This window comes from Trematomus bernacchii, unplaced genomic scaffold (genome assembly GCF_902827165.1).
Source record: "Trematomus bernacchii unplaced genomic scaffold, fTreBer1.1, whole genome shotgun sequence".
In the NCBI taxonomy this organism is placed as follows: domain Eukaryota; kingdom Metazoa; phylum Chordata; class Actinopteri; order Perciformes; family Nototheniidae; genus Trematomus; species Trematomus bernacchii.
In genome coordinates, this window is record NW_022987593.1 from 7180773 (window position 1) to 7196016 (window position 15244).

The window sequence follows — 15244 nt, forward strand, 5'->3', positions numbered from 1 at the left end:
GAAACAGAAACACTGTCGGTGTTTGTTTGACGATGTATAAAGTTGTATGCCTGGCCGTGGTGTGGAGTAGTTAAACTGGTGTGAAGAAGACGACACAGCTGGCTAGGTATTTTTTCCACATTCCTACTCTTTGTTGGTTGATATCGGATTTTAAACGTGAGGTTTTATTTTTTCACCCGTACTGAGTGAGTTGTGTCGTCGGTTAGCCACTTAGCATTCAAAGCTAATGTGAGCTTGTGATCGAAGGAGCAACGTCTAACACGTTTTTTTTCTCCACAACAGCTTCGTTTTTAACAACTGCTGTAATCTTCGAAGGAAATAATGGGGTCATCCAAGAAACACAAGGAGAAGAGCCGCGACAAGGATACAGAAGAACGCCGTCGTGAACATAAGAAACATCGTCATAAGGACCGAGACGCTACAGACCGAGATGGGACAAGGGATAAAGATAAAGATAAACGAAAACGCTCCAGGTCCCGGGAAAGAAGCGGGAGAGAGGGCCGTAGCAAAGGTGAGAGGAGCACCGGGGAGCCACGGGTGAAGAAGGAGAAAGTTGATCTTGGGTATGAAGGAAGCAAGGCAGAAATTGCACCTCAGTCTGCAAGCGGAGATGCGTCTCTCAGCATCGAGGAGACAAACAAACTCAGAGCCAAGCTGGGGTTGAAGCCTCTGGAATTAGAGGTGGAAAAGAAGGAGCTCGGCACCAAAGAAGATCCTAAGGTGGCAGAGACCATCAACCCTGTTCTCATCAAGAAGCAGAAAGATATGAGAGAGAAGCTTGCTGCTATGAAAGAAAAACGCATCCAGAATCTGAAACTGGGAAAAGTCAAGACCATAGCCGAGGAGGACTGGCTGGATGACACCACTGCCTGGGTAGAGAGAAGCAGGCTGATGGCAAAAGAGAAAGAAATGGCGGAGAAAAGAGCCAAAGTTCTGCAAGAGATGGATGAGGAGTTTGGCGTCAGCAGTCTGGTGGAGGAGGAGTTTGCACATGGCAAAAAAGATGCCTACACAGCTAAAGATCTAAAGGGACTCAAAGTGCAGCACAAGGTGGATTCCTTCAATGAGGGCCAGACTATCATCCTGACTCTACAAGACAAAGGTGTGCTCGTAGAGGAGGAAGATGTGCTTGTAAATGTTAATCTTATCGACAGGGAAAGAGCAGAGAAGAATGTGGAGTTAAAAAAGAAGAAGCCTGAATACAAGCCCTATGAAGAAGATGAGAGTGTGGATGACATGGTCGCGTTCAAGCCCAAAACTGTACTGTCAAAGTATGATGAGGAAATTGAGGGTGAAAAGAAAAAGAGTTTCCGGCTGAATACAGGAGGCTTTGCTGACGGGGAGCGAGAGCGGGAGATTCAGGCCATGAGAGAAGCTCTGCGAGACCAGGCCCAGTCTTTGGAGATGCCGGCTCTCTCTATTGCCTCGGAGTATTACACACTTCAGGAAATGACGGGCTTTAAAAAGACAAAAAAGCGTGTGAGAAAGATCAGGAAGAAGGACAAGCTGACAGTTGCAGACGAGCTTGCTGTCGACACCCGCAGCACTGACTTTGGCTCCAGGGCCCGTGGTCGCGGCCGCAGACAGCTGGAAGAAGGGAGTGAGGAAGTAAAGCCGGTGGAGCTGGTCAAACTGTCCCATGATATCCCCCTTTTGTCTGATGACGTTAGAATGGCCGAAATGGACATTAGTGATGAGGATGACTTTACACCTCCAGAGCCTGCTGTAATTGAGGAGGATGAGGCCGAGCAGGAGCTGCAGAAACAACTGGAGAAAGGGAGGAAGCTGAGGCAAAAGCAGCTTCTCAAAGACTCTGGGGAGAAGGTGGCTGAGAAGATTAAAGAGCTTGATAAAGCCAGTCCTGACGACGATCCTGAGATGAAGAATAACATTGTTTTCAACGACATCTCAGAGTTTTGCAGAACACTGGGTGATATTCCAACGTATGGGCTCTCGGGCAATAGAGAAGACCAAGAGGAAATTATTGACTTTGAGGAGAAGGAAGAGAAAGATGATGCTGGAGATCCAGACTCGGACATGGATGAGAATATTGGATGGAGCACAGTAAATTTGGATGAGGAGCAGAAAGCGCCAGACTTCTCCACTGCCTCTGCCACCATTTTGGATGAGGAGCCCATTGTCAGCTCGGGGCTTGCTGCTGCGTTGCACCTGTGCAAAAACAAAGGTCTATTGGACACTGAAATGCAGAAGATGTCCCGTGTCAGAGCCACAAAAGGCGCCTTGCCAAATGACAACTACTGCATTGAGGATAAGGTGGGCTTTGATGACAAATACAGTCGCAGAGAAGAATACAGAGGCTTCACTCAAGATTTCAAGGATAAAGACGCCTATCAGCCTGAGGTCAAGATTGAGTATGTGGATGAATCTGGGCGGAGACTCACTCCAAAAGAAGCTTTCAGGCAGCTTTCACATCGATTCCACGGGAAAGGGTCTGGAAAAATGAAGACCGAGAGGAGGATGAAAAAGCTGGAGGAAGAAGCCCTGCTGAAGAAGATGAGCAGCAGTGACACTCCTCTGGGGACGGTGGCGTTGCTTCAGGAGAAGCAGAAATCTCAGAAAACCCCTTACCTTGTGCTTAGTGGGAGTGGGAAAAGTATGAATGCAAATAACATCACCAAATGAGTCTGGGGGAAGAGCGAATTATGTTTAACGCAAACACACACTGACACATACATGGACATACACATACGATGTTTTAAGTAAAGTAACTGCTCCTATTTCATGCCTACTTCATACAATCTGTAGTGTTGTAGTAAAGATTTGTCCAATAAAATTAAGGCAAATTTAGATCGATGTTTAATTGTTTTCTTTGTTGCTAACTTGCAAGGGTAAAGAGTAACTCAGAGGAATTATCTTATGATGAGAACCTACTTTTTGTATGTAACACTTTTAAATGCTTTTGTTTAGGTTAATGACAGCTTTTGCATATTTTGTGGAATGAGTATTATAATGGGTTCATTAGTAATGAACAAGGCAATATATGTTTATCAAAAGGTTTAAAATGCATTTTTGTTTTTATTGGTAGCAAAAGTAGATGGCAAATTCAATTCTGTAATTTTTTTTTAATAAAATGTGAACTAAATAATTGCACGTTGCGAATACTTTTAAAACTGAATATTAACATCTCCCCTGTCATATTAATAGTATGCACCATTGATATGGTTTTGAATTTACATTCAATAATATAATAGTTGGCCTTTTTGATTTGCAAATTAGAGAATATAACTGCACAATATGAATATGTATTCCACACAATTGTACTCTTGACTGTCAAATGGGGTGAGTACAACGGGAAGCCTTGCAAAGGCAGAAGACCGTGTTCGTTGATTAAATTAAACTCTTGTTCACCATTTCAGGAGTAGTTGGTCAATAAAAATGAAACGGTAATTTAAGACAGTCAAATGGGTGTTTAAAAAACAAGTTAACATTTTTATTATACCTTTTTTAATTCAGAGGAGAAAATTAATCAACAGAAGTAGTGGAAGAGGTATGCACTTTATTTATTCATTTAGGCAAAAGTACTAATACCTCGCTAAAAGTACTCGTATACATGTCCAAGTCCTGCATTTTGAAAGACCTTTCTTATGTTAAAGTATGTAAGTACTAACTGGGACACTGAATAACTTTATAACTGGAGTAAATACATTGGTATTGTGAGATTTGATGAAAAGCACACTTTCACAGTATGGGTAGCTTCTAACTGATGATTGTGAACACTTTGTGAAGTACGTATAGGAGAGAAAGACATCATGGAAAAAGTACAATATTTGGGTAAAGCAGAGGCAGAAGTGGAATATTACAAGTACATTATCTTTATTTAAGTACACATTCTATTGCAGGGCTTTTAGTTATAACATATTTTAGACTGTGGTATTGCTTGATAAATGAAGACTTCTTCGACCACTGAGCAGAGGTTCAGATAATGGAGTGTAGAAAGTTGAAAAGTAAGAAGATGCTTGGTCAGCCTCCAAATAAGAACAGCACTGATGATAAAATATCTGAGAAACTGGACACTGTAGGAGGTATCTGACACCAGAAGAGGGCAGTAGTGCAACATTCAGGATGCAAGCTGCCATTAAATCGAAAGAAGAGGAAGATGAATAACCTGTAGCAAAGTAGCTGCTCTCCTTAATACATCCATGAAAGTAGTTAGCAAAGCTAACACAGGCGAGCTAACATCGCTTCATCCAACACGACATGCAGGCCGTTAACAGCTGAAGTCTCGTACGGTAAGAGTGAGTGTCATGTAATAATATGTCTTAATGTTACGTAGATATAGGACGGAGATGAGGGGATTGATCGTTAGCATCGTCTGTCAGGCTGTTTGACAGCTTCCTGTTGTGTAGCTAGCAGCGAGCTTAGTGACGGACACTGTTTAAGTAGCTTTGGTGTTCGCAAATGACTTATCTCGAAGTGCCTCACTGTCCCGGCTGTGTTTATCTGTTAGTAATTCTTTAAATAACCGGAGTGTTAACACGACTGGTGTCGGCTGCTCTCAGTCTTTGAGAGATGTCGGTTCAACGCAGTGCCATTAAATGTTAGCTAAACAGTTTATTGGGAGTCATGTCAGCACTGAGGCGTTTGTGATGTGTTGTAATTTCCAGATTTCAGGTTTACGACAATAAGCGAACTATCGTAGCGTATTTATAGATTATTGGCTCAGTATGCTATTTCCGATTTATAAATTGGTGACTTCCATGGATTTACCTAACGTCCATAGCTCTTGTAACATTGACAAAAACCAGAACCACCTTATTGGCCACGTATTGTGGACACATTCATGGAATTTGATTCCGTTTTCGTTTTTTGTAACGCTCTTAATTTACGTGCACAGAAATAGCCGTACGGTACAACAACAAGGCTGCACTATAAAGGTAAATCATAGCCTTCGAAAGTAGCCTATGGAAAATAATAGTTGCATTTATAAATATAATTAAGATAAATATATTAAAAGCACAAATTACCACAATTAAATTGAAAAAACGTCTACGAAAACAATACAAATGTGTAAAGATTGACTGTATGATTATGTGCATTTCTTTATACTGTATACTTATGTGTATGTATTTATCAAAACATCCATACTTATTATGCATCTAATAATAAGAAAATTAGTGTCATGGTAGAAAGACATATTTAACTTACAAATCTAAAGTTGTTAAAATTAATAAACTATTTACTGAGGTGATGACAGTGTCTGTAGCTTTCATCAAACTGTTCATTCATACATTTCAGATTTGCATTGAGCATACTGAGCCTCATCATGCCCACCAAATGATTAATATCAATATCAATGCAAATCTTGATACGTTTTTTTTCTTTTCTTTAACAGGCTATAACTTCACCCAGTTAAAGCACAGGCTGTCGTGATGTCGGAGCCAAAGCCCCCTACTCCAACCCCTGGAGACACGTACAAGGGTTGGCTCTTTAAATGGACTAACTACATTAAAGGTTACCAGAGACGCTGGTTTGTTCTGAGCAATGGACTGCTGTCCTACTACAGGTAAGTTACACTCCATGCTTATTTTGTAATTATATGTCTTGAAATTAAAGGGTTTTCCCTGGATGGGTTTTCCATGGCTCAAAAGGAAGCCAAGGTGGTACCTGAGAAAGGGCTGTGTTAAGTTGGGGAATATATATTACATTTATACAACCATGTTTTCCGGCAGTAACACAATATTATTTTCTTCTAACTTTTAAAGATCACAAAAATTTGAATTGCACTCTTAATAGCTCCCAGAACTCTGTTTGCACAATTTGAAGGACATGTAAAATTGCATCAGAAGAACACATTATTTTTTTTTATTGTACAAAACAGGGATTTAGAACCTCCGTATTTAACCTTTCTTTGTTCTGTTTGTCTCCAGGAGCCAGGCAGAGATGGGTCACACGTGCCGAGGCACCATCAACTTGGCCACAGCCAATATTGCCGTGGAAGACTCGTGCAATTTTGTCATTTCTAACGGAGGTGCACAGACCTACCACTTGAAGGCCAGCTCAGAAGTAGAGAGGCAGCGATGGATCACGGCTCTGGAGCTCGCCAAAGCAAAGGCCGTCCACATGCAGGCTGAATCTGGTGAGAGGAAAACAAATCTGTTGGAGACTGCAGGAGACATTAAATAACAACACATACAAATGTACAGCAACATTTAAGTCAAGCTAAAATGCTTATATTTTTTATAGGGAAAGTATTTTCTTATCATTATTTTTTGTGTCATATTATCCTCCCCATTCTCTCCGTCAGATGACTCGGGTGACGAATGTCCTGCAGCGCCCCCCTCCTCAGGACAGGGTGGAGGCTGCCGTAACTTAGAAATCCAATCAACACTACGCACACTGGGCAGCAAGGTGGAGGACCTCAACACCTGCAATGACCTCATTGTGAAGCATGGGTCTGCTCTACAAAGGTATCAACTATCAGACGGAGCAGAAGTGATTACTTTGTATTAAATACAATGATCTTTAATTTATTTCCTTTATTAATTTCTTTATTCCACACACGCAGGTCTTTGTCAGAACTGGAGGCGCTTCGTGTCAGCGGGGACGTGGGAGACAAAATGAAACAAGTAACAGAGAGAGCCACGCTGTTCAGAATCACCTCTAATGCCATGATTAATGTAAGTCACCCAAGTGTTCATTTGCTTCTGAACACACAACATTGTCTCCTTTGCTGAAATGTCCCTCATGTTCCCCAAGGCATGTAGAGACTTCCTCTCCCTGGCCCAGAGCCACAGTAAGCGCTGGCAGAAGGCCTTACACAGCGAAAGAGACCAGAGGATACGTCTGGAGGAGACTCTGGAGCAGCTGGCCAAACAACACAATCACCTGGAAAGGGCTTTCAGAGGAGCTACAGTTCTCCCCTCTTCGTTCAGCAATCCAGCCTTAGGTAACAAAGGTAAGGCTAAAATCTACAATTTGAACGTCTATCTTTGATGCTAATCACAGTTAACCTGCTGTGTATCATACCTGAGGCAAATGGAGCCATTTAGTCATTTATAGGGATGCTCCGATCACCAATTTTGGGGCCGATCGCCGGAATCAGTATCGGCCGATACCGATCCGCTCACCGGTCCGTCACAGCGGGTGGAGCTGCAGGATTTCTGCTTCACACACGTTGCAATCCACTATTTTATTGTCTTTTTCGGACACCTTAAAATACTGCCCAACTAGTGAAGCCATTTTGGCGAGCTTGTTTTGACGCGCACAGAGAAAAGTGTCATGTATTTTACGTCATGCGATCGGCTCTCGCGATCGGCATTTTTAGAGAGCACCGATCGATCGGCAGAGAGTGAGTATCCCTAGTCATTTATTCTTCCACTGCCTGGCTTTACCACAGGGGGTGTCTCCGGAAAAGGTGATGCCAGTGACGAGGATGATGACAATGAGTTCTTTGATGCCATGGAAGACCCAGCAGAGTTTATTACTGTCCCCGCTGACCCCAAGTATCACAGGTGGTTACCTGTCTGTCTTTTCCTAATGTCTCTCACTTTAATTAATGTGTTTGTTATTATGCTCCGTTCTTTTGGACTGCTTCTAAATGTATGTTCTTCTGTCCGCCAGGAGATCCGGCAGCAACGTTAGTGGGTTCAGCTGTGAGACTGGAATGGACGATCAGTCAGTTAATGTGTGTTAACTTTGTTTTTATTGCAAGTTCTGATTTGTAATGACTTGTCTTATCCACTTCTTGTCAACACCCCACGCCAAGTCTTGACCGTTAATCTTTCTCTTCTTCCAGTTTGATGAACTGTCCTTGGCATCCAACCCAGAGTCTCCACAGACCCTTGAGCTGGAGCCAGTTAGACAGAGGCGGACTCGTATCCCGGACAAGCCCAACTATTACCTCAATCTGTGGAGCATCATGAAGAACTGCATTGGAAAGGAGCTCTCGAAGATACCGATGCCTGTAAGAAACATGTACTCTAGTTGGTGTTCCCCTGTGAGAGGAATCAGAAGTAACCTGACTTCTTCCCTCTGTGACTTTGTAGGTGAATTTCAACGAGCCTCTCTCAATGCTGCAACGTCTCTCTGAAGACCTGGAGTACTACGAGCTGCTGGATAAGGCTGCTAAATGTCAGAGCTCTCTGGAGCAGATGTGTTATGTGGCCGCTTTCACAGTCTCCTCTTACTCCACCACTGTCCACCGCACAGGAAAACCCTTCAATCCTCTGCTGGGAGAAACCTTTGAGCTCGATCGGCTCAAAGATTGTGGCTACCGCTCCCTCTGTGAGCAGGTAGGTCCAAAACACACTGGAAAAATAAACACGCTTGAAGGATGTTAATGCATGGTTGTTAAATAGCGTGAATAGTCTTAATCCGTTGCATTATTTGGATTTGACTTTGCTGTCTCTCTTCTCCTCGCTCTCCTCTCTCAGGTGAGTCACCACCCGCCTGCTGCAGCTCACCATGCCCTCTCTGAAAAGGGCTGGACCCTCAGACAAGAAATCACCCTGGCCAGCAAGTTCAGAGGGAAATATCTCTCCATCATGCCTTTGGGTGAGTGCGTGGAGTGAAATATGATATTGATATATTGGTTAGCAGGTTACACATGAAGGTTACCAGGCCTAACATTGCTCTTTCTCTTATTTTCCCCAGGTTCTATCCAGTGTTTATTTGACAAAAGTGAGAATCACTACTCTTGGAAGAAAGTCACTACAACAGTACACAATATCATTGTTGGAAAACTATGGATTGACCAGGTACATTTAAAACTGACTAAACCATAACACCACAAATACTCATTAATAAATACCATAGATGTCTTTTATAGAACATGTTGCTTGTTCTTCTATTGGGTTTATCTGTAACTTCTCAACAATGTCTCTTCTAGTCAGGGGAGATCGACGTGGTGAACCACAAGACAGGAGATCGCTGCCACCTCAAGTTTGCTCCCTACAGTTACTTCTCCAGAGATGTACCAAGAAAGGTGAGTGTTTGTACACACTGTTTTCTTGTATTATATAGCTCTAAAGAGCCAGTATTATGTAGTCCAGCTCAACACCTCCTTTTAGCTTTAGTTGTCAGTAATAAATGAATGAATGAATTGCAGAGCTGTCGTTTTAATTGTGTCTCCCTGCACTGCCTACTGTTGGCCCTGCCTACCGTTAGCATTCTTTATTAAATCTGACTTTGTCTCTCAGGTAACAGGAGTAGTGACGGATAAGGATGGGAAGGCGCATTACGTGCTATCAGGAACCTGGGATGAGAAGATGGAGTTCTCCAGGATCATGCAGAGCAGTAAAGGCGAGAACGGCACTGAAGGCAAACAGAGGACTGTCTATCAGACCCTCAAAGCCAAAGAAATCTGGAAGAAGAACCCTTTACCGTGAGTTCTGGTAGTATTGAGAGAGTTGAAAATGCTTTTTAACTAATGGAGCTTGTAAATTGTTGCGTCTTGGTGCTTCTTAACTTTCATGTTGATGACTTTACAGAGAGGGAGCGGAGAACATGTACTTCTTCTCCTCACTGGCCTTGACGCTCAATGAGTCTGAAGAGGGAGTGGCTCCGACAGACAGTCGGCGGCGCCCTGACCAGAAAATGATGGAGGACGGCCGCTGGGATGAGGCTAACGCAGAGAAGCAGAAGCTAGAAGAGAAACAGCGCATTGTACGCAGAGAAAGAGAGAGGGAGGCTGTTAAAGCAGCTAGCACACCTGAGGAAGGTAAACAAATAGAAGATGGGAATACGCTTTGTTTTTTATCTATTTGCCTCATGTTTCTTTCCAATGTTTCACTTTCCATTCATCTTTTCCCACTTTGTCTGTCTTGAAATACCTTGTCTGTCTGTCTCTGTCTCAACCCTAAGCTGTCACTGAGGATTCAATCAATGATTCACCCTTAAAAAGCAAGTACTCTTCTCTTAGTCCTAACCCTAGATCTACACTGTTCATGAACTCTAGATGCACATAAATAATAAATAAACACATGTACAATATGTTTGTGTGTCATCAAAAGATGCTAAATGTCGTCAACATCTTCTTTTTAACACTTTCACCATCCCTTCATCCATGTCTGTTCCATTTAGCTGATGGAGTGGAGACTGGCACAGAAGCTAGTGAGGTTTCAGATGAAAGCAAGTATCATTTTACAGCTTACCATAATATGTACTTTTAGACGTGCTTTGTGTAGCATTTGAACAGCAATGACAAAAATTGATGTTTTTTTTTGTCAATACTAATGAGTTGACGGTTACTCAAACAAGGGCTGATGATTGTGCAGGAGTCACTTTTTTGTCCCACGTCTCTTGAAAAAAGACTCAAGATTCCCTCCTTATGCACTTTCAATATGTTCATGGTAGACAGATCTACTAGGGACAGGCTGAGAGAGGCCTTACAATACTCTAATCCAATTTGACATCACTACATTGTTACTATTTGTCAATTCAAATGATTCACATAATCAATTTAGACCAGCACTGTTAAAATGTGATCTAATATCAGCCTTCACAATGCCACCAATTAGGTTTTTAAGGGAAATCCCCCACTCTTCTGTTGGCCAAATAACAAATAAAAAGTCTAGCACGGATGGGAAGAGGGCATTTTAGTGCAAAGATGGTAAAAAGACATCTTGAAATGTTTAAGCAAAAAGGTCTCTTTTTATGATAGGAAGTGATGTATGGGTTAGAGGTCAAATATTGTCTGGCCTATGGTCTTTTGTTCACTACTAGAATATCTGGCTATTCGTCCCACAGAGGGGACATTTGCATTTGTTCCAGCAAGTTTGTTAAATTGCTACACAGGACTTCTAAAACGGACATAAAAACAAAATGTGTGTGTATTTTGAAAGCTGTTTCAGTTGTGGATTAAAATCTTTTTTTGTTGTGCTGGTGTAAAGCTGACACAGAGGACTCTCCCCCTCTCACACCTGTTGCATGCAAGTAGCCTCTTACATTTCATTGGCTGTCTCTTTGTATCAGTCATCTTCAGATCATAGCCATTCTTTATTTCCTAACTCTCAAAGATTCATCCCTAATTCTTCTATTTTCAGCCCCTTATGGACCATCACATGTTCCTTTTCAAAGCAAGTATTCTTATGACATGAAGTAATATTTCCAATTTTCTAGTATTTTGTATAATCTAGATTTAGATCCTCTCCATTTCCCATTTACCCTTTACGCCCTTTGCAACTTGGTGTCTCTTAGTGGAAGGCAATAAAGATCATAATGCTTATGGAGCTCAAGTCCAAAGCAAGTAACATCCGTCTAGCTCTCCATCATCCTGTTTTTGTTTTGTTAGTTTTTAGATTTGTGATGGTAGTTTTTAGAAAACCCTTTAGACTGTAGCTCACTGTAGAGTTGCCACAAACCTGGTACTTGAATGTTTTAGGGGAGCATTTGTTTGTCATTACGAATACGGTGCATCTAAAGAATGGGGTTAATTCTTTCAGCAGTTTTTTTTTGTCTTGGTCCTGTGTCAAATGTCCTTGTTAGTTTTGATCATATTTAGTCAACCTCATCCTTTTGTTCAGATTATGGGGGACTAAAAGTGTTGGCATTTTATTCTTCTGATCTTAAAAAAGGAACATAACTATTTTAACATACAGTAGCTTTAGGGGTATTTCAGTTCACGTTGTATAGCAGAAATATAGCCTTGATCTTTCTGCCAAGTTCTGTTGTTGTCATCTTTTACTTAAACGTTGGTAAGTTACTGCGAGTCCTCCTGACTGCTCACCACAAACACCACATGAAAGGGAACTGCTTCATTGTAGAAAATAATAAAACGGCTCTTTTTTTGTCGACACAAATTCAGATTTAGGAGCAGTTTTTAACCCAACTACATTGTCTTTTTCGTCAACAGTATTGTATGGTGAGACAGTTACATTTTAGTGTTTAATGACACCTGTGCCATCTTGTCAACTACTTGTTTTAGTCATGGAAAACATTTTGGTCATAGTTTTTGTTTAAGAAATGAACACTGCGGAAGGCCAGGTGAAATTGAAACATTAAATATCTCTTCATCAGCTATCTGAGAGCATGTCGGCTTGATTTAAGCATGATGTTTTGTCATGGCTCAGTGGCTTCTTCACCCTCCCCTCAGGTTCCTTTTTAAAGCTTCTTTTTTAAATGTTTGTTTTCCTTTCCTTTTAAGGCGCCCATCCAGACAACTACCAAGCCATGTGGTTTGATAAGTTTGACGACCCCGCCTCCGGAGAGACCCTGCATGTCTACAAGGGCGGTTACTGGGAGGCCAAGGAACAAGGCAGCTGGGACATGTGCCCCGAAATCTTCTGATCCGGCCGGTCTTCCTCTGTGGAGAACCAACCTTCAGCATCAGGAGAATCAAGCCTGACATTAACCAATCTTCAATGTCTGTAGCTTCAACTGATCACCTTTTCCAGAAGTGATTTGCTCAGGGTTAAGAGCATCTTCCCCCTCAACGTAGATACAATGCACTTTGTGGCATTGTTGTCACATTGCAGATGATTAGTGTTCAGATTTCCCTCACTGCCTCTCTAACACACAATGTTTATCTTGGTTGGTCTGGTGATTGTTCTCAGTCCATGGTTCTTTGGTACAGCCTTTGAGTTGCTTTTGGAAGCAGGTTATTCTGGTTCGTGTTATTGTGCATTTTCTTTAAAAAGCCTTTTCTTCAAAGGCATAAATCATCCAGATGAGATCTATACAAGGTTTGCTCAGGAAGAAAGAGCTACTCCCTAGCATGTTATTCATGTGCTTGTTAATGTTCTACACTCCTTATTCTGACTACTATTGCAATTCATGTATTGCAACTTCCCCAGCACAGCACCACCTTGAGTCAAGTGTATTCATACCCAATGTTTTAATAGTTCACACAGTAAATATTGAGCATAGCAGTTTCAGCCCAAACCAAATGCATAGATGCATGGGCTTGAGTGGCACAGGCAAAAGTGAGAAATGTTGTTAAAAAGAGAAGTCTCACAAACACCAAGACATGATGCAGAGTTAGCCTTTCAATTTATATTAATTTGCAATGATACCTAATTCCAAAAAGTGAAACAACCTGACACATTAGCCTTTTTTTGTTGCCCTCAGCTAGTCAGTTTCAAAACTTGTTTGTGATTTCCTTTATCCTGATATCCCTCAAACCCACTCTAAAACACATGGTGAAGAAATGTGAAAGTAGTTCGTTGTGATAAATTTTGGCTCGGTTAAGGCTGGTTTTGTTATCTTAATAACAGTAGTGGGTCATTACATATATATGATTTTTTAAAACCTTTTTTCACTATACAAGAATACAAATTAAAGTTTTTTTCTATTTATTTTTTATTTAGGAAGAATAACTACCTTTCTGTGAGTAGCACATTAACCTTAATAGAATATATTTTCTTTGTTCAATGTGATACCTTAATGAAAACTATGTTAAGTACCAATGAAAATATGAAGCATAAAAATACCAATGGCACAATGGGGAAAAACATATAGGACCTTGTCTTTTGTTGTCATCTTTCTACTTCACCAATTTATTTTAAAGATTATAAGTACAGTCCCTTCGTTATCCTATACATTTATCTTGTTCCTATTATATAGTGTTCATTCCACCAGAAGTTGTTTAACTTTTACACAGAATGTACTATTATTTTGTCCTGTAGATCCCCTAAAGCCTGTAAAAGAAAAGAAAATCTCCCTTAAACTGCGACGCAACATCTCGTTCCCCCTTACATTTAACATGGGCAGTTTTACAATTTGTGAAGGGGGCATGCTAAACCCAAAACAGAATGCTAAGTTACTTTTAAAATAGTTTAGTTGTTGACCACATTACTCAGAGTAAAAGCCTTGTAAGATTGAATCACCTTGAGTTTGAGATTGACTCTAATCCTTATGTGTAAGATAAAATCTATTTTGATTCTCACACACTCACACTACACTTATTTTCATACTAAAGTTTGTGCTCTCACTAATGCTTAGAGTAACCGTTTAAACTTTGCTTTCTAAATGAATGCTGAGTCTCAACAAATGAACAGTTGAGATTAATGTAAGCAGAGCTGTGCAGATTTATACTGGCTTGATGAATAGTGAAGTGAAGGGAAAAGTGTTTTTGTCTTCCTGGTTTCCTTCAAATGTATTGATCATAGCTTTAATCTTGATGTGGGTTATTATAGTCGTCGTGTGTTGCGAGTGTAGTTTTCTTTAACAGACAGCAATAAGAGTGCCTCACTGCATATACATTTGGCACAAAATGAAATGTGTGAGTTCGCTGAAATTGCAAAAACTGAATTCTGTCATCGTACTCGTCTCCGTTGTTTGTCACATGAGTGGAAGGATTGTGTGGCTGATGAAAAATCTGAATTTCATTTATATTCAAGTGTACTTAAAAGGAGAACACTGAAAATGAAGATCACAAAACGTAATGTTGCAAATATGTCTGTGTAAATATATTAAATTGTAAAGTAACTGTGATATTAACTGGTTATATTGATAGAGAATCTAATGGAGGTGATGCACTTATGCTTTTTTTTTTCTCCTTTCTGTTTCATTGTTTACTCAGAAGTGGTAAACTGAATTGTCTGAGCAGAGTGTACCATGTTAGGTTTGAACCATCGCTTAGTGTGATTAAATGTTCCTTCATACATCATTCAAACACATGATGAAGAGTGTCTGAGGAATGTACAGCTTGATGTTACTAAAAATGTATCTTGCATTACAGATTTTTCACGTCTGCAGTCTGTTTAAACATATAAATAATTTTGGTTTTTAGCCATGGCTCTTAATTGCGTAGACGCATTCCTTTGTGTGTTTTTAACTTTTGTTTTCTTAAGTTTCTAAGATTTCTTTTTGCCCAGCGTGGTGGAGATTGTCACAATGCCACAACTTCCCACAGCTCTCAAAACTTGACTAAAGGTGTATTTGCACTTACCTACATTACATTATTGATCATGCCCAATGTGATGTCAACTTTTGATGTTGGCTCCTGAAGTGTGAAGTGTATTTAAAACATACGTTGGTAAAAATATACAAATGTAACGACTACGTTTTCTGAGCATACTTTTCACCTTTTCTGTCCTTCAATGCAGTTTTTTTTTTTTTGCAGGGTTGTGTTAGAGGTTGCCAATATTAAAGTGAACGAAAATGAAGTGCATATCTTTTGTGATTTTGATTTTGTCATACAAATCCTCAAAAAACGACCTGGGAGTAGTTAGTTAAATGTATTACTTGAAATGGTCTGGCTACCTCTCTGGGCTTCAGATTAGTACAGGATAAGTTTTGTGACAAAGCAACATTATTTTATTTGGCCAAACACTTCAAGTATCAT

The 15244-nt window shown here is 40.6% G+C and overlaps 2 protein-coding genes across 9 annotated transcripts; both read left to right on the forward strand.

Annotated features, from left to right (window-relative positions):
* Positions 1–6: 6 nt before the first annotated feature.
* sart1 (spliceosome associated factor 1, recruiter of U4/U6.U5 tri-snRNP) lies at positions 7–3099 on the forward strand. The gene is made up of 2 exons (XM_034130397.1): positions 7–106; positions 283–3099. Exon 2 carries the CDS (start codon positions 322–324, stop codon positions 2641–2643), a length of 2322 nt encoding a protein of 773 aa, XP_033986288.1. The 5' UTR covers positions 7–106; positions 283–321; the 3' UTR covers positions 2644–3099.
* Positions 3100–4089: 990 nt separating this feature from the next.
* Positions 4090–15070, forward strand: LOC117482314 (oxysterol-binding protein 1-like). 8 transcript variants are annotated; one of them, XM_034130398.1, is made up of 20 exons: positions 4090–4250; positions 5354–5524; positions 5889–6097; positions 6266–6428; positions 6527–6638; positions 6718–6916; positions 7358–7472; positions 7582–7645; positions 7757–7924; positions 8007–8252; positions 8394–8514; positions 8614–8717; positions 8849–8944; positions 9159–9343; positions 9450–9679; positions 9823–9861; positions 10042–10089; positions 10851–10889; positions 11004–11036; positions 12104–15070. In XM_034130398.1, the coding sequence occupies exons 2-20, from the start codon at positions 5391–5393 to the stop codon at positions 12244–12246; spliced, it is 2448 nt and encodes an 815-aa protein (XP_033986289.1). In that variant the 5' UTR covers positions 4090–4250; positions 5354–5390; the 3' UTR covers positions 12247–15070. The 8 variants fall into 8 exon arrangements, with proteins under 8 accessions (XP_033986289.1, XP_033986291.1, XP_033986292.1 ...); XM_034130400.1 differs by having other exon boundaries at positions 7585–7645; XM_034130399.1 differs by having other exon boundaries at positions 4107–4256.
* The last annotated feature ends 174 nt before the right edge of the window (positions 15071–15244 follow it).